The 27040-nt window shown below is 36.9% G+C and overlaps 1 protein-coding gene across 1 annotated transcript in view; it reads right to left on the reverse strand.

Annotated features, from left to right (window-relative positions):
- Positions 1-27040, reverse strand: part of LOC121387390 (kalirin-like) — a 270398-nt gene that overhangs the window by 11552 nt on the left and 231806 nt on the right. Inside the window, exons 53-57 of the mRNA XM_041518493.1 lie at positions 6609-6826; positions 5811-5937; positions 4729-4944; positions 3589-3685; positions 888-1019 (exon numbers count right to left, since the gene is read on the reverse strand). Coding sequence (XP_041374427.1) covers positions 888-1019; positions 3589-3685; positions 4729-4944; positions 5811-5937; positions 6609-6826 — 790 coding nt within the window. The remainder of the gene's footprint in view (positions 1-887; positions 1020-3588; positions 3686-4728; positions 4945-5810; positions 5938-6608; positions 6827-27040) is intronic.

The following is a 27040-nucleotide window of genomic DNA, read 5'->3' on the forward strand; positions in this document are numbered from 1 at the left end:
ATTTAGTTGTTAAAACTTGCTCTGTGTGGGAGCTGGTACCGAGCTGCGAACCCAGTACCTACCAACCGTATGTCCGATGGCTTAACCACGACACCACCGAGGCTGGTCATTTCAATATAATTTTTATGTAAGAATAGGAAATTGTTGAGAGGGCTACAAAACTGTTATGTTTAGGAAGTATAGTCACTTGATAAGTACCATACTCAGTCTTTGCCTGGAAAGGCACATGTTCACTCTTGCTCCCCTAGGAGAGTAGCAAACTGATCACCTCACAATAACATTTTATTTCAAACTTCATGTGACTGCTTGTAAAGCACCATTTCAAAAAGAGTGATCTTCAGCTCAGTTTAATTTTGCTCATCAGTCATGTCAAAGACTGACCATAGAAATGTTTTTTTAATGGCATTCCTGACATTATAAACATTTAAACATTCCCCCTGTTAACAAGGCTTTATTGGGTAAAACTGGATATTAATTAAATTTTCTTGCTAAGAATATTAATGTTTGTAGATCATGTGCTTCTGGTATCCCTAATGTTTCTAGTAGATTTAAAAAAAACAATGTTTTTTTTAAAATGTATGAAATTACTGAAGGTAAAAATCTTGTTTGAGCTGCTAATTTGAATTTTTTAAACCTGGTGTTGACCAATTTTGAAATATGCCCACTTAAGCTGTATCCTAACTGGGCACGAGTGAAGCGATTGACGCGAGCGATTATCTTAGAAATCATTGATTTCAATCGCCATATCCTAACTGGATGCGGCAATTGAAATCAATGATTTCTAAAATAATCACTCGCATCCGATTAGGATACAGCTTTATTTGGATTTCACTAAATTTTAAGATCGCTAATGTTTTATGATTTACAGTATATCGTGTGGTGTGTACCTGCTTCTCTGAACTCGACGGTGTATCCCTGTATCTGTCCGCACCGCGACTGGGCCGGTGGTCCCCACTCCAGGTGTACAGCAGTACCCACCTGGTTCCGCACCACTGGTTGAGTCGGTGGGCCGGGCCGATCTGAGCAAATAACATACAAAGAATGAGTATAAAATATATTCAGAGAAAATAACATAAAGAATGAGTATAAAATATCTTCAGACAAATTAATATATACTCTTAAAAAAAAAGTAGGGGAACTCTAATCAGAATTTACATTTGCCAAAATTGTAAGGTATATTAGCAGTGGGGAATGGTTATATGATAATAGTGAATTAATTGGGCAAACATTACAAACAGTAGTTCAGTATGACCACCAAAGATCTTGAAGGACGATTGGGGTCAGAAGTGATATTTGAAAGTTGATTTTTTTTTATTAGTCAATTGCAAATTCAAACAATAAAAATTACTAAAAACAAAACAATAACAACTGTATGATCAACAGAATGAAAAAGATTGACATAAATAATGTTCCACAGTGATTAATGGACCTTCCTGGAAATTGTCAAAATCGAGAATGACACACCATGCATGTGTACAGGGCAACTGCGTGATGCATATGTAAACTATGGAATGTGTTTCGGCGTGTTGATAAACAGATCTGAATGTTCTTTACTAGGATGTCTGTGGTCTAATAGTTGATATTAATATTTCAGGTTCCCCTACTTTTTTTGAAGAGTATACAAAGAATGAGTATAAATATATTCAATCGATCAATCTATCATCTAACATGTACTTAGGTCCACTGAAGGTGAAAGCACTGTCTGTCTTTGGCACATCCTCCTGGCGGATGTGTCTAAGATTGGGGGTGGGGGGTGGGGGATTAAAGATATGGAATTTACAATTTCAATTAAAAAATATATACTCTTCAAAAAAAGAAACGCAAAAGGGTACAAATGGGTTATAACTCCGATTTTATGTTTCCTACCGGTTCATGCTTTGTGAATATAAGGTCATTGCATGTCCCAAACACATTCCCACGGTTACATTCGATAAAATGCAGCTACTGTAAAATAAAGTTTCAAAATGTGAATATTCGCAAAAACGCAGCCACGTGCAAACCATGTCACCACTGCACGTGCGTTGTCTGCACGTGCAACATGAACACCGACAGTATAAAAGTGCAGGGTGTTCGCTTGCCTGGCCTCTGTATCTGGCCGACAGTTGACAATCCAGGACATGCCACGTCTCAGTGAACCGCAGAGAAACAATGCCATCGGCCGACTAGACGCAGGCGAATCCAGAACGGCCGTTGCCAGGGCATTCCATGTGTCCCCAAGCACCATCTCCAGACTGTGGGACCGTTACCAGCAACATGGATCAACACGTGACCTCCCTAGATCCGGTCGACCACGGGTCACTACCCCCGGGTACATCCGGGTACGCCACCTTCGGGAACGATTGACTACTGCCACCTCCACAGCCGCAGCAATACCAGGTTTGCGCAGGATATCCGACCAGACCGTACGGAACCGCCTACGTGAGGTAGGAATTCGTGCCAGACATCCAGTTCGAGGTGTCATCTTAACACCACAACACCGTCGACTCCGACTGCAGTGGTGCCAGATTCATCGACAATGGCCTCAACTGCGATGGAGACAGGTGTGGTTCAGTGACGAGTCCCGATTTCTGCACCGACGTCATGATGGAAGAAGTCGCGTGTATAGGCGTCGTGGTGAACGTTATGCGGCAAACTGCGTGCAGGAAGTGGACAGATTCGGCGGGGGTAGTGTCATGGTGTGGGCAGCCATCTCACACACTGGCAGAACTGACCTGGTCCACGTGCAGGGCAACCTGAATGCACAGGGCTACATTGACCAGATCCTCCGGCCACACATCGTTCCAGTTATGGCCAACGCCAACGCAGTGTTCCAACATGACAACGCCAGGCCTCACACAGCACGTCTCACAACGGCTTTCCTACAGAACAACAACATTAATGTCCTTCCTTGGCCATCGATATCACCGGATTTGAACCCAATTGAGCATCTATGGGACGAGTTGGACCGACGCCTCCGACAGCGACAACCACAGCCCCAGGCCCTGCCCGAGCTGGCAGCAGCCTTGCAGGCCGAGTGGGCCACCATCCCCCGGGACGTCATCCGTACTCTGGTTGCTTCAATGGGCAGGCGGTGCCAGGCAGTTGTCAACACACGCGGAGGCCACACCCGGTATTGACTCCAGATGACCTTGACCTTGGTGGTGTGTCCTATTACTTACTCACAATGGACTAGAGTGAATTGTGAACAATCCTGCAACATTTGGTAATTATCGGACTCACCATTCAATAATTAAATCAATTCTCCAAATGTTACGACAATGTGGTTTTGCATTTCTTCTTTTGAAGAGTATATATACTAGTATATATTTATCCTGCAATTACTATATATATTATAATCCTTGCAATTAAGAAAATGTTTATGTAAAAAAAAAATTACTGTGGAAAACAAATTCAAATATATAGTCATCGCAAAAAAAGTGATGTGGAGAGTTAAAAACTTCATGGCAATACCATGAGCAATTGCAAGAGTTGAATTAGCAAGATATTTTGACGAGATAAATTTCTATATTTTTGGTCACTAACCAACTAAAAATATGGCTCTTTTTAACGGAACTACTTTTACCCTAGTTATGATCATCAAAGTCTTACCTAGAACTGTGAGCATGGCTCGAGTGACGACGGATCCCAAGTCGCTGGATGCAAAACAAGAATAGTCTCCACTGTCCGACACCGTCACGTGGGAAATCTGTCATAAAAACACAGAGTTCATATACCAAGACAAACAAGAGAGGCCATTGGATTCCTTTTATCTTATGCTAGACTTAAGATTACCAACTGCCAGCACAAAGTTGGCCAACTTTCTGCTATCACAACTTTTACGACTTTTCCATTTGGTAGTTTGAGCATTCTTACAATTCTATTTTCATCATATATAACTCTTATGACCAATTATTTGTAAATCTGAGTGCACCGTCATAAGTTGGGAGTTGGGGAAGTTACAATGCAACCGTCGAGTTGGCCAAGCTTGAAAACGTATATAACAAGTGAAAAGAAAGTGGATACGTTTTTAAACACGTTGTAAGTTTGAACGGACATGAATGTAGTATTCTATTTGTTACATATCCTCAAAAACCAGGTTTAAGAATGAATTTAAATGTCTTTTCCAATTAAAAAATGTATTTATGACACTTCTGCGGAAGTTAACTTATGTGTCAAACAGTAATCAGTTTTAGGTTAACTTACATGTCACAGAACAATCTACTTAGATGTCCTTATTTCATTGGATGGCATGGCTCTGGTGACTGGGTCATCACCATAGAGCAGCCAGTCACAAGTCTCAAAAGTTATATCCAACACATGTTGAAGACGATATTTATCTATAATGAGTCATCTCCTACACTGGTGTGTAAACATTATAGGATATTAAATGAGCTTTCATTTCGTATCATGTTATGTTCCAAGTTAAAACATTTTCAAATGTCCCGAGCTTTAGCGAGTGACAATGAAACTTATTTCACGAGGGACATAAACATGATATGAAATGGTAGCGAGTTTAATATCCTATTTATTACCCATAATCAATTTCAAGTTCTATGACTAAACTCGATTGATTAATGGTCCAGTAAAGTCTTAGTGCGACAGTCGTATGACATCATCGCATGATGTCATCGTATGAAGTCGAAGTGTTATGTCCCACTTGACGTTCTAGTGGGACTTAATACTTTGATATGATCCACGATATTTTTAGCCATATGAGTAATAAAGAGGTATATTTAAATCCAGTCATACCTGTAGAGTGGCAATGCCCTCCTCATTATAGAGCAGCATAACGCGCGGACTTGGCACGATGGTGGTCACATCATCGAACCTCCATGTCACGTTGGGTCGCGGTCGACCGCAGATCTTACACGTGAGGACCGCTGTCTCGCCCGCCTCAACCGTGACGCTCGTCAGGGGCTGCTGGACAATCGGGGGAACCTCATACGCAAAGTCAGGACTCATCACCTACAGAATGGAGAATCAATATTATTATAGTAATACAGTACACAAACAAACAATATTTTAAGCCCATTTTGTCAGTCTATTTAGCAAATAAATGTTTTAATTATATTTTTGTTTATGAATCATTCCCTGTTACAAAGGCCTATCCCCCTGTCCAGGGTGAAAACAGGGGGCAGGTGATCAACAGGAAGGAAATGTTTTATTTAACAATGCACTCAACACATTTTATTTACGGTCAATAGTTTGGACAGTAAATTTGATATGACTGTGGAGAAGTTTCAAATTCATACCAAGCTAATGTGGTGACTAAGTGTTGAGTGAAAATTACGCACATGTAATAACAATTTCATGTGTATTTCATGTTCATCAGAATTAACCATCTACAGACAAACAAGGAAGGAAATGTTTTATTTAACGACACACTCAACACATTTTATTTACGGTTATATGGCGTCGGACATATGGTTAAGGACCACACAGATATTGAGAGAGGAAACCTGCTGTCGCCAATTCATGGGCTACTCTTTCCGATTAGCAACAAGGGATCTTTTATACGCACCATCCCACAGACAGGATAGCACATACCACGGCCTTTGATATACCAATCGTGGTGCACAGGCTAGAATGAGAAATAGCCCAATGGGCCCACCGACGGGGATCGATCCCAAACCGACTGTGCATCAAGCGAGTGCTTTACCACTGGGCTACGTCCCGCACTTAAGATACAAATACAGTTTTATACCAAACAACTGATTTGTTTTCCTCTTGTTCCAACCAGTGCACAACTGGTCAAAGGCTATGGTATGTGCTTTCCTGTCTGTGCAAAAGTGCATATAAAAGATCCCTTGCTGCATTTGAAAAAATCTTACCCTAACACGAGGTTTCCCGTCACGGCCCAGTGATTTGCTTTTGCGTTCCAAACTACTCGTCCCATCAATGCTTTTCTCTGGACGAAAACTCGGCTTCTTCAGCTTAAACATTTGCCAGGAGTGCTTCCTGAAATGGAAAATGACATCCATATATACATGTATAGTCACAGCAATAGGGTTCTGTGGAAATTCAGGCCTAGTGAAAAATTAAAAATTCTATTACATGTATGTATGTACGTACGTGTGTTTTTTCTGTGTTTTTTAACATTAATGACATGTGAAAACAAATTAAAAGCATTGTTATTTCAACTTCCCCAAAACAAACAATACCAGGAACAATTTCATTAAAAACAAATTCTATGGAAAATATATCCATTACGCAAAATGACTAAAGTGATTCAAGTCTTGTTGTTGACACTTGTATACTTCATCTTCATGTACAACTTCTGAAATGATTTCATTTCAGTTTAAACAAAGCGTTACATTAGACTTGAGTGGTGTGGTATTATACACAGCACTTTAGTCATTTTGCGTAATGGCTGGCCATGATTTTCAGTCATTTCATGAAATGTCTGGAATTTTCAGGCAATTCGCGTATTGCCTGGTGGTCACAGACACTTCGCGAAATGACTGATGTGTTTAGGCATTATGCGTAATGACTGGTTTCATAGACTGACTGTAACATAAACACGACTTACTTGAGGCTTCCGTCCATGTCCTTGGGTCTGAGGATATATCCAGAATATTTAAATATTATATTAATTTATTTGCGTTTGCTGTTCCATACACATGACTTACTTGAGGCTTCCGTCCATGTCCTTGGGTCCGAGGATGTGTCCGGGAATCCATCCCTCGGCCGCGGGTGAGTTGTTGTTGGCTGGCCGGTGGACGAAGAACATGTTGTGAGGGTTCGTGGCCAGGATCTGGACAACCTCCGAGCGGAACACCGAGATCTCGTCCTCCTTGACCGCAATGTAGTCACAGAGTATCCTCCCCTGAGTTATACCGCCTTCGACCTGTGGAATACCAAATATTTCAACAGTTATCTCCCTTTATGGATTTGTCTTGAGTTATATTGCTTTCAATCTGCAGAACAACAAACACTGCTATAGTTATCTCCCTTAATAGATCTCGTTACACTGCCTTCAATAACAAATATTTCAAGTTATCTCCCTTTATGGATTTATCTTGTGTTATATTGTTTTCAACCTGTAGAATAACAAACTGCAAGTTATCTCCCTTAATAAATAAAATAGTTTGTGTTACACTGCCTTCTAATTGGTAAATAACAAATATTTCAACATCTGTCTCCCTTTATGGATTTGTCTTGTGTTATATTGCCTTCAACTGGCCTTAGTGGCGTCCTGGTCAAGCCAATAGACTATTATACCTACGGTATTATGGGAGAAATTGGAAAGTTTTTTATATTAAGATAAGGAGAATGGTAGGCAGAGGGTGATAGATGAGAAAGATAAATGAATGTATTATACCATCAATAAATTTATTGATAACCAATTCAAGAGTTATTTCCCCTACTGAATAATGAAATCTTCCCTTGGGTTACATTGAAGCCAGTATGACATCATCATCAGTTAGAAACCTTCAGCTGAACCTAATAAACTTAAGTTTTTGAGAATACCATCTGTTAAGTATAATCCCATCCAAATGTCAAAACTGGTGTACAGTTACTGGCTTTACTCCTAAAACTGTATTAGTAACATAGCATATCTAAATTTTGAATGAGGAGATACTTTTTCATTTCATATAAACTTATTTCCGTGCTTATATCCAATTAAGGTTCAAGCACGCTGTCCTGGGCACACACCTCAGCTATCAGAGAAGAGGGTGTAGTGGTTTTACACCTATGCATTGAGTCGTTAAAACTTGCTCTGGGTTGGAGCCGGTACCGGGCTACGAACCCTGTATCTACCAGCCTTATGTCCGATGGCTTAACCATGACACCACCGAGGCCGGATGGTGTACAGTCACCGACTTCACTCCTAATTTTGTTTTAGTAAAGTAGCCCATCTGAATTTTGAAGGAGAAAGGAAGGAAATCTTTTATTTAATGATGCACTCAACATATTTTATTTACGGTTATATGGTGTTGGACATATGGTTAAGGACCACACAGATACTGAGAGAGAAAACCTGCTGTTGTCATTTCATGGGCTTCTCTTTTCGGTTAGTAGCAAGGGATCTTTTAAATGCACCATCCCACAGACAGGGTAACACATACCACAGCCTTAGATATACCAGTCATGGTTAATTGGCTTTAGTGAGAAATAGTCCAATGGGCCCACCGACAGGGATCGATCCCAGACCGACCGCACATCAAACGAATGCTTTACCACTGGGCTACGTCCCGCCTTTGAAGGAGGAGACACATATAAATAATGTTTACCACTGGGCTACGTCCCACCCTTGAAGGAGAAGGAGACACATATAAATAATGTTTACCACTGGGCTACGTCCCGCCGTTGAAGGAGAAGGAGACACATATAAATAATGTTTACCACTGGGCTACGTCCCGCCCTTGAAGGAGAAGGAGACACATATAAATAATGTTTACCACTGGGCTACATCCCGCCGTTGAAGGAGAAGGAGACACATATAAATAATGTTTACCACTGGGCTACGTCCCGCCCTTGAAGGAGAAGGAGACACATATAAGTAATGTTTACCACTGGGCTACGTCCCGCCCCTGAAGGAGAAGGAGACACATATAATGTTTACCACTGGGCTACGTCCCACCCTTGAAGGAGGAGACACATATAAATAATGTTTACCACTGGGCTACGTTCCGCCCTTGAAGGAGAAGGAGACACATATAAATAATGTTTACCACTGGGCTACGTCCCGCCCCTGAAGGAGAAGGAGACACATATAAATAATGTTTACCACTGGGCTACGTCCCGCCCCTGAAGGAGAAGGAGACACATATAAGTAATGTTTACCACTGGGCTACGTCCCGCCCTTGAAGGAGAAGGAGACACATATAAATAATGTTTTTCACTGGGCTACGTCCCGCCCTTGAAGGAGAAGGAGACACATATAAATAATGTTTACCACTGGGCTACGTCCCGCCCTTGAAGGAGAAGGAGACACATATAAATAATGTTTACCACTGGGCTACGTCCCGCCCTTGAAGGAGACGGAGACACATATATATAATGTTTACCACTGGGCTACGTCCCACCCTTGAAGGAGAAGGAGACACATATAAATAATGTTTACCACTGGGCTACGTCCCACCCTTGAAGGAGAAGGAGACACATAAATAATGTTTACCACTGGGCTACGTCCCACCCTTGAAGGAGAAGGAGACACATATAAATAATGTTTACCTTCACAAAAGAACTTAAGATCTGGGGCCATGTTCCATTTCAAGGGTTATTAATTGTAGATGCTCTTGGGTGCAATTCCTACCTAGAGAAGTTAGTTTAGTGGTCTTAATTACCACATATTTACTGGGAGAAGTCAGTGCAGTGGTTTTACCCATATCCACCTCAATAAGTAATTGTCCCCACACATGGTGAGACTAGTACCAAAACAAAAACCCATCACCAACAACTGAACTATGCCATGAAGGAAGGAAGGAAATGTTTTATTTAACGATGCACTCAACACATTTTATTTATGGTTATATGGAGCAGATATATGGTTATGGACCACTCAGATATTGTGAGAGGAAACCAGCTGTCATCACTTCATGGGCTACTCTTTTCGATTAGCAGCAAGGGATCTTTTATATTAATCATCCCACAGACAGGATAATACATACCACAGCCTTTGTTACACCAGTTGTGGTGCACAGGCTGGACAAAAATCTACGCCATGAAGACCAGTAAAAAAACAATTCTTTACTTTCTATACAGAAATATTTAACTCGAAATAAGATAGTGTTTTTGTCTGTTGTTGTTTAAATTTTGTTTTCTTCTTTTTCCACCTATATTATTTTAAATAGTTCTCCGAATTCTGATAAAGGAATATTGACTTCATGTCTTATTTTCTGCATCAAGGAAGACAGAAATATTATTGTGCTTTTATAGGACAAGTAATTTGGGAAACAGATGACGCAATAACTTGTACTTATAATAATTGCTAACATTTATTAGTGTTGACGGAAATGTGTGAAAAAACTGTGTTACCCCCATTTAATATGAGAAGTAAAAATAGAAATCCACTTAGGAGTTTGAAATGAAAATAGAAACAGAATTAATGAGTTATAAACATCAATGAAACTGCAATACACGATACAGTTAATATTTCACATAAGAAGTAAATTGTGGCCACAGAATGTCTATTAATGATGTACTATAGAGTGGTAAGAATGTCTGTTATGGCAGAACAAAATAGCTTGTAAAATTCGGTTAATTTTGTTTATGAAGGCTAAAAAAACCTGTCATGGTAACTTTATGACCAGGGCCCATATATTTGAAGGTATCTTAGCACTACTATATCGTAAAACCGTCATAGGCTATGGCATGCGTCATAGCTTACAATGGTTTTATGGTATCGTAGGACTAAGATAGTTTCGATAATCTGTAGCCAAACTGGTAGAATTAGCAGTGCGAATAGGTCACAATAACACAAATACCAGATTTTCATTCAAGTATTTTCAAAATGGTGGTGGTCTGGTGGGGGAGGGAGGGTGAAAATTTAGTTTTTATTTTATATTTTTAGAACTGTAAAAATACCACACTGAGCAAAAAAGAATAAAAAAATTATTATTTAGTTTTTGCCAATAAAAAAAATCATGGGAGACCATTTATGCTTGAGGCTGGCAGAAATAAAATTCTAGGGTTTATTTGATTATGGCTATAGAAATAAACTTGTTTATTTTGTCAAAACAAGTTTTAAAAAAAAGGGATGTTTGTTTAGTGACCAGAAATAAAAATGAGATTGGATAACAAAAACAAATCTAGATTTTAGCGTTATGATCAAGTTAAAGTAATTTTAGTTTTAAGATCATAAAAATGGAGCCCACAAGAGATCGGAATATGAATTATAAAATACTGTGGGGGAGAGGAGAGTGTGTTTGTCATCTACCAAGAGGTACTGAATGTACATGCAATAAACATTGTAAAATGGTGAACAACATTTAACAAATGTAAATAATGAGTGTGTTTGTCATATACCAAGATGAACTGTATGCAATAAACATCCTAAAATGGCTAACAACAAAACACATGTGCCCGGTTTTATTCTGGGTGTTGAACTGTACGATGTAAACATGGAATAAATACACCTGGCCATTTAAGAGAGAGCTCCCACTCCGGCTCCCTATCACTCCCCTGACACTACATATAGTAGTATAACAAGAATAATGTTTAGCTTCTCTTAGCATGTGAATTTTGTTTTTTAAAGTACAGTAAGTTAAGTACTCTTATAACGAACTGCAAGGAACCAGGGCCCCGTTCCACGAAGCGATCATAGCACTAAGATCAACGTAAGTGCACATGTTAGCTGTGCAGTTACTGTGATCATAGCACTAAGATCACCTTAAGTGTACATGTTAGCTGTGCAGTTACTGTGATCATAGCACTAAGATCAACGTAAGTGCATATGTTAGCTGTGCAGTTACTGTGATCATAGCACTAAGATCACCTTAAGTGTACATGTTAGCTGTGCAGTTACTGTGATCATAGCACTAAGATCAACGTAAGTGCACATGTTAGCTGTGCAGTTACTGTGATCATAGCACTAAGATCACCTTAAGTGCACATGTTAGCTGTGCAGTTACTGTGATGTTAGGGCTAAGATCGCTTCGTGGAACAGGGCCCTGGAACATCGGTTCATTATAGTAGTTCATTGTAAACATTTACAGAAGTTAGCTGTTTTCATTCAGGAAGTCGGCCATCTTTGATTTTCGGTCGGATTCAATAGCTGATATAATTTTGAATTTCTTATCTAGATAAAGCACTTTTCTCTTACGTGATGATTTGCTGTCTGTCATGATTATGCATCTACTGAATACTGTTCAACATTTCATAATATTTGTGTTACCTACCTTCAAAACAAATTATCCGATTATTTAATGCTAATTACAATGACTGAATAGTGAGTTGCATGTGTCTGTCTTATTGTTGGATACCGGCACTTAAACAAGCACACAATAGCAGTGAGGTGAGAACAGACGGTTAATTGCTCAATACATTAATCCTTTAATTGATACCAATCTACTACGTAAAGACAAGCGTTATCTGATTGGATTTATCAGAGCAGTCGCTTTGGATGCATTGTCCCTGATGCTACTGATTGATAAGCTGCAAGTGAGTTACATATGTCAGTCTTATTGTTGGATACCGGCAAAATTACAAGGAAGTGATAGGGACTTAAACAAGCGAACAATAGCAGTGAAATGAGAACATACCGTTAATTGTTCAATACATATTATTCCCTTAATTGATGCCAATCGACTACGTAAATATACGCAGACGTTATCGGACTGATCTTATAAGTATAGTAATTTTTTATGCATTGCCGTTAATGCTACTGATTAATAAGATACAAAAAATTATGATCGGTTCACTGTATAAGCACTAATTTACACTGAAATTCGCAATTTTGACCAAAAAATTGGTTCGTTTTAACAGTTAATTTGCTATACATATTTTGTTCTATACATTAAAAGTTCTTAATACTATATAGGGGGGAAAATCTCTACAGTCAGTTTGTTCCAACTGGTAGTTTGTCGTAAACATGTTCGTTTTAAAAGTACTTTACTGTACTACAAAATGATTAAATATCAGTGCTCAATATCTTTAATGACTTCCCATAATCTAGGGTGCGACGTAGCCCACTGGTACAGCACTCGCTCGATACGCGGTCGGTCTAGGATCCATTCCCATTGATGGGATATATAAATATGAATGTAGGAAAAAAAGTCACAGGAAAAAAAATCACAGAAGAAAAAAAACACAAAAGTCACAATTTTTAATTAAGAGATTTTTGTTAAATGTTCTGTGATTTTAATGTTGGTGGTTTAGGCGGATGTTCCATTTTTGGAGCCATGGAGAAGTTACCATCCATGTTGGCAGCAGCAAGATGTTTTAGAAACACATTTAACCTTAGGCATTTTATAAATCATTTACAATAGGAAGCCCTTAGTTTAAATCTATCCTAATCAGTAAGCTAGACCCAAGCATCACCCCTGCACAATATGAAGACTCTTTCTTTAATCCTGCCTAATTGACCCTAATTAATAAGTGTAACAATTAGTCACCACCCATGCACAATAGGAGGCCTCTTTCTTTAATCTAGCCTAATTGACCTACTTAACAATTATTACCCCATGCATACTATGAGTATGATGCCACATTCAATACTCTACAAACCCATACATTTTGTTATATAAAAATTGTGACTTTTTTTCCTGTGATTTTTTTTCCTATACTAAATTGTGACTTTTTTTCCAGCCACCATAAATACATCTTCGTCTTTAGAATATCAGTGTCTGTATATTCAATGTGATTCTGGCCGTCCTAATGTCCTAATGACAGGACTGGTAGCGTTAACTGTGGAATGAAAAGTTGGGTGAACTTCAGACTTTGCCCCAGTGGGATACTATTTGATCTACTGCTGTCATCAAACTGCTCGACATCTTCTAAAGGTGGGGGCAGGACGTAGCCCAGTGGTACAGCGTTCGCTCGATGCGTGGTCGGTGTGGGATCGATCCCCGTTGGTGGGCCCATTGGGCTATTTCTCGTTCCAGCCAGTGCACCACAACTGGCATATCAAAGGTCGTGGTATATACTACCCTGTCTGTGGGATGGTGCATATAAAAGATCCTTTGCTGCTAATTGGAAAGAGTAGCTATGAAGTGGCGACAGCAGGTTTCCTCTCTCAATATCTGTGTGGTCCTTAACCATATGTCCAACCCCATATAACCATAGATAAAATGTGTTGCATGCATCATTAAATAAAACATTTCCTTCCACCCTTCCCATAATCTAAGTTAGGGAAGCAATTAATCACTCCACTTAGTTTTTAATGGCAATGTGGGCATCAGGTACTAGTGTTTTCACCAGGAGGTACACTGTTCAGTAAATGGGTGATAAACCTTCATGTTTGGGAACAACTAACTAGACATTCCTCGTCTTCATCTTAAACACAGCCTGTATTAAAGAACACTGAAACCCCTTCAAATCGGACACCAATGGAACCAAACAAAAAGTCTGGTATTAAAGGGTATCTGAATTACTGAGGTTATTTTCTGTACTGTTATTTAAAAAAGGACCGTGAAAAATGTCTGGTTTTGGAGGGAATTCTGGTTTACAGAGGGTCCGGTTTAGAGGGTTTTCACTGTATTTATAGTAGTAAACAAAGAATACATGTAACACTGCTAGTGCACACGGGCCATTTTCCATGGGTGTAGGTTTTGATGTGTTGCAGGTGCGATTACCAACAACAATGGCTCTCACAGCACTGATAACCACTGAATTGATGTTATGATGCACTCATGTGCCGCATTCTGCACCTATACTGCACCAGAAACTGCACACATGGAAAGCAACCCTAAAGCTGTATCCTAACTGGATGCAAGCGATTATCTTACAAATCATTGATTTCAATCACCATATCCTAACTGCACGTGTATGGTACGACATATAAATCTGTCACGTCGCATGCGTGCTGTTAGGATGGGGCAATTAAAATCAATGATTTCTAAAATAATTGCTCATGTCCTGTTAGGATATAGCTTAAGAAGCAATTTAGTTACTGTAAGCTCATTGTTAGTGGATACATGTAGTTATAAAGCAGCGATTTTCAAACTATATAACTGGTGGAGTAGTGTAGCCATCAGTCTGGAGGCTGGTAGGTACTTGGTTCACATCCCGGTAACGGCTCCAACCCACAGCTAGTTTTAATGTCTCAGTGTAAGACCATTACACCAACTTCACTCTTTCGTTAACCATTAACTTCTGTCCTTGACAGACAGCCCAGATAGCTGTGGTGTAAGACGATTAAAAAAAGAAAGGAATATTTCTTTAATAATTGAATTTGTTTAACAACACCACTAGAGAACATTAATTTATTAATTATCGGCTATTGGATGTCAAACATATGGTAAATTTGACACAGTCACAGAGAGGAAACCTGCCACATTTTTCCATTAGTAGCAAGGGATCTTTTATATGCACCATCCCACAAACAGGAAAGCACATATCACAGCCTTGGATTTACGTGAATTTTGACAATGGTGCAGAGGTGCAGATGTTGTATGATTTGTAAAACCAAAAACCGAATGAATGTTGTAGGTAGGTAGGTAACTAAAGTAGTGCCGGAAAGAGAATAAAATTGAGTTTTGTTGATTATTTCTTTCATATTAAACTGATAAGTAAATATTCGTAATTATCTATTTAATGATAATCTACCTAATTTAGCCTTTACTTGGATAGGGGTAAACCATCATCAGAGACAGTCCTTCACATATTGCAACAACAAAGAAAATGACACATGTCGATCAAAATTTGTTAGTCTGTTCCAATAAAGTGCACAAATCACTGACATCTTTCTTTTAATTTCAAGAGTAAACACCACCTTGTACATCAATGAGAGCCCAAACAAGTAACTGCTAAATTAGATAGAGTATCATTAAATAGATATTTACAAAATATTTACTTGCCAGTTTAATATGAAAGACATAATCAATGAAAATCATTTTTATTCTATTTCCGACACTACTTTAGTTTTACGTGCTCATATACCACTGGGTTTTTATATGATCGGGGGCCTTACTTTGGACAGTGTATGTTATAAAATATATTTTAAGAAAAAGCCGAAAATAGCTACTGGGTCTTAATTAATTTTGTCGAGTATATGTGAGGTTCCACCCATAGTTTGAAAAACACTATTATTAATTAGTATTAATGAGATTTTAAAATGTTTTTTAAAATAATGTTTTGGACAGAGGCAAAACGCTACATGTGTACGGTTCTCATCCATATCAAATGTAATATCTGGCCATATCACAGTGTGTACAGGCATCAAAATAAGTCGAGAACGGTCTCTCAGGTTACCAGGTTACCACACGTCAAGAATGTCAAGAAAGTTAAGAATCATACGTTTCTCCAGAAAAGCACACAAAGCAACACCACGACCATTTAAAACTTTGATCAAAGATGTGTTATTCAAATATAAGAATCAGTACAGGAACAGTGGTATGAATAAATAACACAGCATAAATGTATGTTCTGAAGGAACTGTATATACTGATAGAAGAAGAAGAAAAAAAGAGGATCACACCAACATTAACAGCAAAGAGAGACTGCAACAAAAACTCTTATCCATAGTGTCAACCATTTTACTGATTTCAGTTCAACATTACTGACATTCAATCTCACATTACTCACATTCAATCTCACATTACTGACATTCAGTCTCACATTACTGACATTCAATCTCACATTACTGACTTTCAATGCCACATTACTGACTTTCAATGCCACATTACTGACATTCAATCTCACATTACTGACATTCAATCTCACATTACTGACTTTCAATGCCACATTACTGACTTTCAATGCCACATTACTGACATTCAATCTCACATTACTGCCATTCAGTCTCACATTACTGCCATTCAGTCCAACATTACTGACATTCAATCTCACATTACTGACTTTCAATGCCACATTACTGACATTCAATCTCACATTACTGACTTTCAATGCCACATTATTGACATTCAGTCCCACATTACTAACATTCAGTCCCACATTACTGACATTCAATCTCACATTACTGACATTCAATCACTAACATTCTGTCCCAAATTACTGACATTCAATTACTGACATTCTGTCCCACATTACTGACATTCAATCTCACATAACTAACATTCAGTCCCATATTACTGGCATTCAATCTCACATTACTAAAATTCAGTCCCACATTACTGACATTCAAGCTCACATTACTAACATTGTCCCACATTACTGACATTCAGTCCCACATTACTAACATTCAAGTTTACATTACTAACATTCAGTCCCACATTATTGACATTCAATCTCACATTACTAACATTCAGTCCCACATTACTGACATTCAATCTCACATTACTGACATTCAGTCCAACATTACTGACATTCAATCTCACATTACTGACTTTCAATGCCACATTACTGACATTCAATCTCACATTACTGACTTTCAATGCCACATTACCGACTTTCAATGCCACATTACCGACTTTCAATGCCACATTACTGACTTTCAATGCCACATTATTGACATTCAGTCCCACATTACTGACATTCAGTCCCACATTACTGACATTCAATCTCACATTACTGACATTCAATCACTAACATTCTGTCCCAAATTACTGACATTCAATTACTGACATTCTGTCCCACATTACTGACATTCAATCTCACATAACTAACATTCAGTCCCATATTACTGGCATTCAATCTCACATTACTAAAATTCAGTCCCACATTACTGACATTCAAGCTCACATTACTAACATTCAGTCCCACATTATTGACATTCAATCTCACATTACTAACATTCAGTCCCACATTACTGACATTCAATCTCACATTACTGACATTCAATCTGACATTATTGACATTCAATCTCACATTACTGACATTCAGTCCCACATTACTGGCATTCAATCTCACATTACTGACATTCAATCTGACATTCAATCTCACATTACCGACATTCAGTTCAACATTACTGACATTCAATCCCTCTATATTTTATCAGGACGCTAACAGTGACTTAAATTCCATCAAAAATACCAAGTGTTCCTGTATTACTTCTTCTCAGTATACAGTGAAACCCCTCTAAACCGAACACCCTTGGGACCAATAAAAATGTCCGGTATTTAGAGGGATCCGGTTTAGTGAGGTTAAGTTCGGTACTGATTTCTAAAAAAGGGACTCCATAAAAGGTCTGTTATTGAAGGAATTCCAGTTTACAGCGGGTCCGGTCTTGAGGTTTCACTGTAGTAATAATAACTGGACCGGTAAACCTGATACATGTGTTATACCCATGCTTATGTTTTGTCAGTGATAACCTGTATATGGGTTAACACACCCTCTGCTTATTTCGATGCCTGATACACAGATAAGTAGAAGCTGAAACATTTGCATTTGTCAGTGAATGCACATCAACACAGATTCTTAACACTGAACAAAGCAATATGGCATACACTGTATAGCACTCTAACATGATATTGGCTGCCAATTAAAGACAATATTTAACAGATATACATGTTCACGTCTAACACTGAAATAACAACACAAAGCTACAATACAGGCCCCAATTTTACACTAATGAAGAATTAGTATTTAAAATATTTAAATATTAATTTATAAAGCAATCTCAATTAAAAAAAATTAAAAATCTTCTTTTCCCTTGTTTGTATACATACAAAGTAAAACATTTAGTTATAAGGGATATTTAGTACAGAGAAGGAAGGAAATATTTTATTTAACGACACACTCTACACATTTTATTTATGGTTATATGGCGTCAGACATATGGTTAAGGACTATACAGATATTGAGAGAGGAAACCCGCTGCTGCCACTTCATGGGCTACTCTTTTCGATTAGCAGCAAGGGATCTTTTGTATGCACCATCCCACAGACAGGGTAGTATGCCTTTGATATACCAGTCGTAGTGCACTGGCTGGAACGAAAAATAGCCCAATGGGCCCACCGATGGGGATCGATCCCACTGGGCTACGTCCCACCCCATTTAGTATAGAGCAGTTCTTTTCTGTACTGATATTTAAAAAGAGATAGCGAAAAACAGCCAGTATTTAGGGAATTCCAGTTTACAGATGGTCCGATTTTGTGGGGTTCCACTGTATTTTTTATTATTATTTTTTATATACAACCTTATTTCTCCTGACTCAAAGACTCTTTTCTAATATAGATATAATAGATTTTCAGTGAAATATAAAAAAAGTTATTGTCTAACTTTACAAATATAATTTATATTCAAAGGTAACTTTAAGGCATTCTTACAACAACAAAAAAAGAAAAAGAAAAAGAAAAAGACGACCATTTTCAATATTGAGATACGCATGGCTAAAGTGTTATCCACTTATGCAGGTAACCATCAAGTACATTACATTTGCCTAACAGATTAGTTCCCATAACTCAAACTTACAAAGCACTATTTTAAACGGACAGACCCTAGTTTTAAACACTAAGGGCATATGTTTCACCTAGACTCTAGTTTTAAACACTAAGGCATATGTTTCACCTAGACCCTAGTTTTAAACACTAAGGCATATGTTTCACCTAGACTCTAGTTTTAAACACTAAGGCATATGTTTCACCTAGACTCTAGTTTTAAACACTAAGGCATATGTTTCACCTAGACTCTAGTTTCAACCCGTAAAAATGGACACTAAGTTTGGTTAATTTATAAACGTGTAACAAATTTGGATGCAACAGAGTGAAACAAGAGTCTGTGACATTGAAATACCCTTAAAAAATAGACTAAAACGCAAATCTGTAACCGTTACTTCTCAGACACACGTGCGTTTTTAAAAATATGAAAAATGCATTTTGTGGTATTAGAAACACAAGGATGACCAGAAGCACTTCGCTTGTATGGAAATGGATAATCTAAACAATAAAATCTAAGTAATGTTTGATTCCAGTGATCATAAACGACTCTAATAGTGACAAATCTGCCTTAGTGTTTAAAAACTAGGGCCTGTCTCTTTAACATTACTCATCTAGTTACATGTACACTACTTGAATCAACTGAAGAGTCAATAGTTTGGACAGTAAATTTGATATGACTGTAGAGAAGTATCAAATTCATACCAAGCTAATGTGGTGACCAAGTGTTGAGTGAAAATTACGCACATGTAACAACAACTGCATGTGCATTTCATGTTCATCAGAATTAACCATCTACAGACAAACAAGGAAGGAAATGGTTTATTTAACGACGCACTCAACACATTTTATTTTACAGTTATATGGCATCAGACATTTAGTTAAGGACCACACAGATATTGAGGGGGGAACCCACTGTCGCCACTTCATGGGCTACTCTTTTCAATTAGCAGCAAGGGATCATTTATATGCACCATCTCAAAGACAGGATAGCACATACCACAGCCTTTGATGCACCAGTCGTGGTGCACTTGCTGGATCTACACAAATAATATTGCTGTGGGTATTTGATACAAAGTAGTATTTCTTTCATTATTTTTGATAATTTTTATTAGAATCATTGGTGGAACAATAATAGATGTTTTTCTCATTCTTTATGAGAATCATTGGTGGAACAATAATAGATGTTTTTCTCATTCTTTATTAGAATCATTGGTGGAACAATAATAGATGTTTTTCTCATTCTTTATTAGAATCATTGGTGGAACAATAATAGATGTTTTTCTCATTCTTTATGAGAATCATTGGTGGAACAATAATAGATGTTTTTCTCATTCTTTATGAGAATCATTGGTGGAACAATAATAGATGTTTTTCTCATTCTTTATGAGAATCATTGGTGGAACAATAATAGATGTTTTTCTCATTCTTTATGAGAATCATTGGTGGAACAATAATAGATGTTTTTCTCATTCTTTATGAGAATCATTGGTGGAACAATAATAGATGTTTTTCTCATTCTTTATGAGAATCATTGGTGGAACAATAATAGATGTTTTTCTCATTCTTTATCGGGCACAGACAATTCTATTGCGTTCAGTATAATATTTATGGGTTTATGGTGAAAGTGAAAGTGAAAGTTTGTTTTGTTTAACAACACCAATAGAGCACATTGATTTAATTAATCATCGGCTACTGGATGTCAAACATTTGGTAATTCTAAAGTGATCGACAGAAGAAACCCACATTTTTCCTAATGCAGCAAGGGATCTTTTATGTGCACTTTCCCACAGACAAAAAAGCACATACCACAGCCTTTGATGAGTTGTGCACTGGTTGGAATGAAAAAAAATCAAATCAGCTGAATCGATTATACGAGGTGGTTCGATCCTGCAATGCAAGCTCCTCAGGCGAGCACTCAACCCACTGAGCTAACTGTACTTGCATACAAAACAACTGACCCTTAACTTGTTTTGAGTAGAATAAGTCAAATGGTTTATGATAAACCATTTTTATTGCTGTTGGTATCTTCAATGGATTTTTTGTATTTTCTCTACTGATACAAGGACTGTTCCAGAATGGGGTACTCCCTTTCCATAATTTGAAACTTGCATAATTAGTTTTAATTAGGCTCACTTTGGGATAAACAGAGAATACTAAATAAGTATCCGTTAAGATACCATTATCTTACGAGTCATTTTAAAACATATCTAACGAGCTGGATATATTTATAAACAGTGAGTTGCAAGATAAATGGTATCTAATGGACACAGATGTAATATTCTATTTCTTACATATCTTCCAAAAAACACCCCCAGATTTAAGACAGATTTAAAAGTCTATTTCAATAACCCTTGCACTTGTATCTAACATATGCGTCATAGAATAATCGGTTTCAAGTCAACTACTACGTCACAGAGTTATCAATGTTTTGATTGTGCTTATTTCATTGGATGAAATGACTACAGCAACCGGGTCATCAACTGGGAGCATCCAGTCATATATCTTTAAACTGATAACACACACATTTGAGTAATTGGTGTGTGATATTGTACATGAAAGTAACAAATGCTGTTCTCAACAACGGATGTGTAAGAACCTAATATGAATGGTTTTTTTTTATATTGATTTGTGTATTGTAGCTTTCCTCTCTGATTCTGTTCTGTACTGATATTTAAAAAAACACCAAAACACCCTGGTAAAAATATCTAATTGTTTTAGGGAATTCTGTTTACTGAGGATACAATTTTAAAGGGTTTCACAAATTCACTGTAAAAGAATGACAGACTTATAATTATACAACTTGCCAGTGCTTGTGTGTGTTAAAGGGCGCACACAGTATGTGTGTACCCGGTACCATTTATTGAAAAGTGTGAATACAGTATGTGACACAACAATAATATCAACCAGCAACCACCCACAGTTGGTTTGATAAAGAAAGAGATGTTTTATTTAACATTTTATTTACGATTATATGGCGTCGGACATATGGTTAAGGACCACACATATATTGAGAGAGGAATCCTGCTGTCGCCACTTCATGGGCTACTCTTGTCAATTAGCAGCAAGGGATCTTTTATATGCACCATCCTACAGACAGGGTGGTACATACCACGGCCTTTGATATGTCAGTCATGGTGCACTGGCTGGAATGAGAAATAGCCCAATGGGTCCACCGGCGGGGATCGATCCCATAGACAGGATAGCACATACAACGACCTTTGATGTACCAGTCGTGGTGCACTGGCTGGAGCAAGAAATAGCCCAATGGGCCCACTGACGGGGATCGATCCCAAACTGACCGCACATCTAGTGAGCGCTTTACTACTGGGCTATGTCCTGCCACTTGGTTTGATACAGTCAAAAATTGCCACAACTGAACACAACAACTCTGAAGGTTTCTGCCAGAGTTAGGGTATGGAGGGTAAGATTACATACCCTCAATACAGTGTCCATTTCAAAACATTCCTAATCACTTGGTAAAGGTATTTGCATGTAGGTTCTCTTTTGTTTTTATTACATACCCTAAATACAGTGTCCATTTCAAAACATTCCTAATCACTTGGTAAAGGCATTTACATGTAGGTTCTCTTTTGTTTTTATTAAATACCCTAAATACAGTGTCCATTTCAAAACATTCCTAATCACTTGGTAAAGGCATTTACATGTAGGTTCTCTTTTGTTTTTATTAAATACCCTAAATACAGTGTCCATTTCAAAACATTCCTAATCACTTGGTAAAGGCATTTGCATGTAGGTTCTCTTTTGTTTTTATTACATACCCTAAATACAGTGTCCATTTCAAAACATTCCTAATCACTTGGTAAAGGTATTTACATGTAGGTTCTCTTTTGTTTTTATTAAATACCCTAAATACAGTGTCCATTTCAAAACATTCCTAATCACTTGGTAAAGGCATTTACATGTAGGTTCTCTTTTGTTTTTATTACATACCCTGAATACAGTGTCCATTACCAAGTGATTAGGAATGTTTTGAAATGGACACTGTATTTAGGGTATTTAATAAAAACAAAAGAGAACCTACATGTAAATACCTTTACCAAGTGATTAGGAATGTTTTGAAATGGACACTGTATTTAGGGTATTTAATAAAAACAAAAGAGAACCTACATGTAAATGCCTTTACCAAGTGATTAGGAATGTTTTGAAATGGACACTGTATTTAGGGTATTTAATAAAAACAAAAGAGAACCTACATGTAAATGCCTTTACCAAGTGATTAGGAATGTTTTGAAATGGACACTGTATTTAGGGTATGTAATACAAACAAAAGAGAACCTACATGTAAATGCCTTTACCAAGTGATTAGGAATGTTTTGAAATGGACACTGTATTTAGGGTATATAATAAAAACAAAAGAGAACCTACATGTAAATGCCTTTACCAAGTGATTAGGAATGTTTTGAAATGGACACTGTATTTAGGGTATATAATAAAAACAAAAGAGAACCTACATGTAAATGCCTTTACCAAGTGATTAGGAATGTTTTGAAATGGACACTGTATTTAGGGTATGTAATAAAAACAAAAGAGAACCTACATGTAAATACCTTTACCAAGTGATTAGGAATGTTTTGAAATGGACACTGTATTTAGGGTATGTAATAAAAACAAAAGAGAACCTACATGCAAATGCCTTTACCAAGTGATTAGGAATGTTTTGAAATGGACACTGTATTTAGGGTATGTAATAAAAACAAAAGAGAACCTACATGCAAATACCTTTACCAAGTGATTAGGAATGTTTTGAAATGGACACTGTATTTAGGGTATTTAATAAAAACAAAAGAGAACCTACAACGACCTTTGATGTACCAGTCGTGGTGCACTGGCTGGAGCAAGAAATAGCCCAATGGGCCCACTGACGGGGATCGATCCCAAACTGACCGCACATCTAGTGAGCGCTTTACTACTGGGCTATGTCCTGCCACTTGGTTTGATACAGTCAAAAATTGCCACAACTGAACACAACAACTCTGAAGGTTTCTGCCAGAGTTAGGGTATGGAGGGTAAGATTACATACCCTCAATACAGTGTCCATTTCAAAACATTCCTAATCACTTGGTAAAGGTATTTACATGTAGGTTCTCTTTTGTTTTTATTACATACCCTAAATACAGTGTCCATTTCAAAACATTCCTAATCACTTGGTAAAGGCATTTGCATGTAGGTTCTCTTTTGTTTTTATTACATACCCTAAATACAGTGTCCATTTCAAAACATTCCTAATCACTTGGTAAAGGTATTTGCATGTAGGTTCTCTTTTGTTTTTATTACATACCCTAAATACAGTGTCCATTTCAAAACATTCCTAATCACTTGGTAAAGGCATTTGCATGTAGGTTCTCTTTTGTTTTTATTACATACCCTAAATACAGTGTCCATTTCAAAACATTCCTAATCACTTGGTAAAGGCATTTACATGTAGGTTCTCTTTTGTTTTTATTACATACCCTAAATACAGTGTCCATTTCAAAACATTCCTAATCACTTGGTAAAGGCATTTACATGTAGGTTCTCTTTTGTTTTTATTATATACCCTAAATACAGTGTCCATTTCAAAACATTCCTAATCACTTGGTAAAGGCATTTACATGTAGGTTCTCTTTTGTTTTTATTATATACCCTAAATACAGTGTCCATTTCAAAACATTCCTAATCACTTGGTAAAGGCATTTACATGTAGGTTCTCTTTTGTTTGTATTACATACCCTAAATACAGTGTCCATTTCAAAACATTCCTAATCACTTGGTAAAGGTATTTACATGTAGGTTCTCTTTTGTTTTTATTAAATACCCTAAATACAGTGTCCATTTCAAAACATTCCTAATCACTTGGTAAAGGCATTTACATGTAGGTTCTCTTTTGTTTTTATTACATACCCTGAATACAGTGTCCATTTCAAAACATTCCTAATCACTTGGTAAAGGCATTTACATGTAGGTTCTCTTTTGTTTTTATTACATACCCTAAATACAGTGTCCATTTCAAAACATTCCTAATCACTTGGTAAAGGTATTTACATGTAGGTTCTCTTTTGTTTTTATTACATACCCTGAATACAGTGTCCATTTCAAAACATTCCTAATCACTTGGTAAAGGTATTTGCATGTAGGTTCTCTTTTGTTTTTATTACATACCCTAAATACAGTGTCCATTTCAAAACATTCCTAATCACTTGGTAAAGGTATTTGCATGTAGGTTCTCTTTTGTTTTTATTACATACCCTAAATACAGTGTCCATTTCAAAACATTCCTAATCACTTGGTAAAGGTATTTACATGTAGGTTCTCTTTTGTTTTTATTACATACCCTAAATACAGTGTCCATTTCAAAACATTCCTAATCACTTGGTAAAGGTATTTACATGTAGGTTCTCTTTTGTTTTTATTAAATACCCTAAATACATTGTCCATTTCAAAACATTCCTAATCACTTGGTAAAGGTATTTACATGTAGGTTCTCTTTTGTTTTTATTAAATACCCTAAATACATTGTCCATTTCAAAACATTCCTAATCACTTGGTAAAGGTATTTACATGTAGGTTCTCTTTCGTTTTTATTACATACCCTAAATACAGTGTCCATTTCAAAACATTCCTAATCACTTGGTAAAGGCATTTACATGTAAGTTCTCTTTCGTTTTTATTAAATACCCTAAATACAGTGTCCATTTCAAAACATTCCTAATCACTTGGTAAAGGCATTTACATGTAGGTTCTCTTTTGTTTTTATTATATACCCTAAATACAGTGTCCATTTCAAAACATTCCTAATCACTTGGTAAAGGCATTTACATGTAGGTTCTCTTTTGTTTGTATTACATACCCTAAATACAGTGTCCATTTCAAAACATTCCTAATCACTTGGTAAAGGTATTTACATGTAGGTTCTCTTTTGTTTTTATTAAATACCCTAAATACAGTGTCCATTTCAAAACATTCCTAATCACTTGGTAAAGGCATTTACATGTAGGTTCTCTTTTGTTTTTATTACATACCCTGAATACAGTGTCCATTTCAAAACATTCCTAATCACTTGGTAAAGGCATTTACATGTAGGTTCTCTTTTGTTTTTATTACATACCCTAAATACAGTGTCCATTTCAAAACATTCCTAATCACTTGGTAAAGGTATTTACATGTAGGTTCTCTTTTGTTTTTATTACATACCCTGAATACAGTGTCCATTTCAAAACATTCCTAATCACTTGGTAAAGGTATTTGCATGTAGGTTCTCTTTTGTTTTTATTACATACCCTAAATACAGTGTCCATTTCAAAACATTCCTAATCACTTGGTAAAGGTATTTGCATGTAGGTTCTCTTTTGTTTTTATTACATACCCTAAATACAGTGTCCATTTCAAAACATTCCTAATCACTTGGTAAAGGTATTTACATGTAGGTTCTCTTTTGTTTTTATTACATACCCTAAATACAGTGTCCATTTCAAAACATTCCTAATCACTTGGTAAAGGTATTTACATGTAGGTTCTCTTTTGTTTTTATTAAATACCCTAAATACATTGTCCATTTCAAAACATTCCTAATCACTTGGTAAAGGTATTTACATGTAGGTTCTCTTTCGTTTTTATTACATACCCTAAATACAGTGTCCATTTCAAAACATTCCTAATCACTTGGTAAAGGCATTTACATGTAGGTTCTCTTTCGTTTTTATTAAATACCCTAAATACAGTGTCCATTTCAAAACATTCCTAATCACTTGGTAAAGGCATTTACATGTAGGTTCTCTTTCGTTTTTATTACATACCCTAAATACAGTGTCCATTTCAAAACATTCCTAATCACTTGGTAAAGGTATTTACATGTAGGTTCTCTTTTGTTTTTATTAAATACCCTAAATACAGTGTCCATTTCAAAACATTCCTAATCACTTGGTAAAGGCATTTACATGTAGGTTCTCTTTTGTTTTTATTAAATACCCGCAAAATTGTCTTATTTTTTTATTTTTTATAAAAAGCTCGTATGATCGGTTTCCACTTTAAAATATTTTAGGTTGTGTTTTGAAGTTTGTTTTGTTTAACGACACCACTAGAGCACACTGATATATTAATCATCAGCTATTGGATGTCAAACA

The sequence above is a fragment of the Gigantopelta aegis genome, chromosome 13 (genome assembly GCF_016097555.1).
Source record: "Gigantopelta aegis isolate Gae_Host chromosome 13, Gae_host_genome, whole genome shotgun sequence".
Lineage (NCBI taxonomy): Eukaryota > Metazoa > Mollusca > Gastropoda > Neomphalida > Peltospiridae > Gigantopelta > Gigantopelta aegis.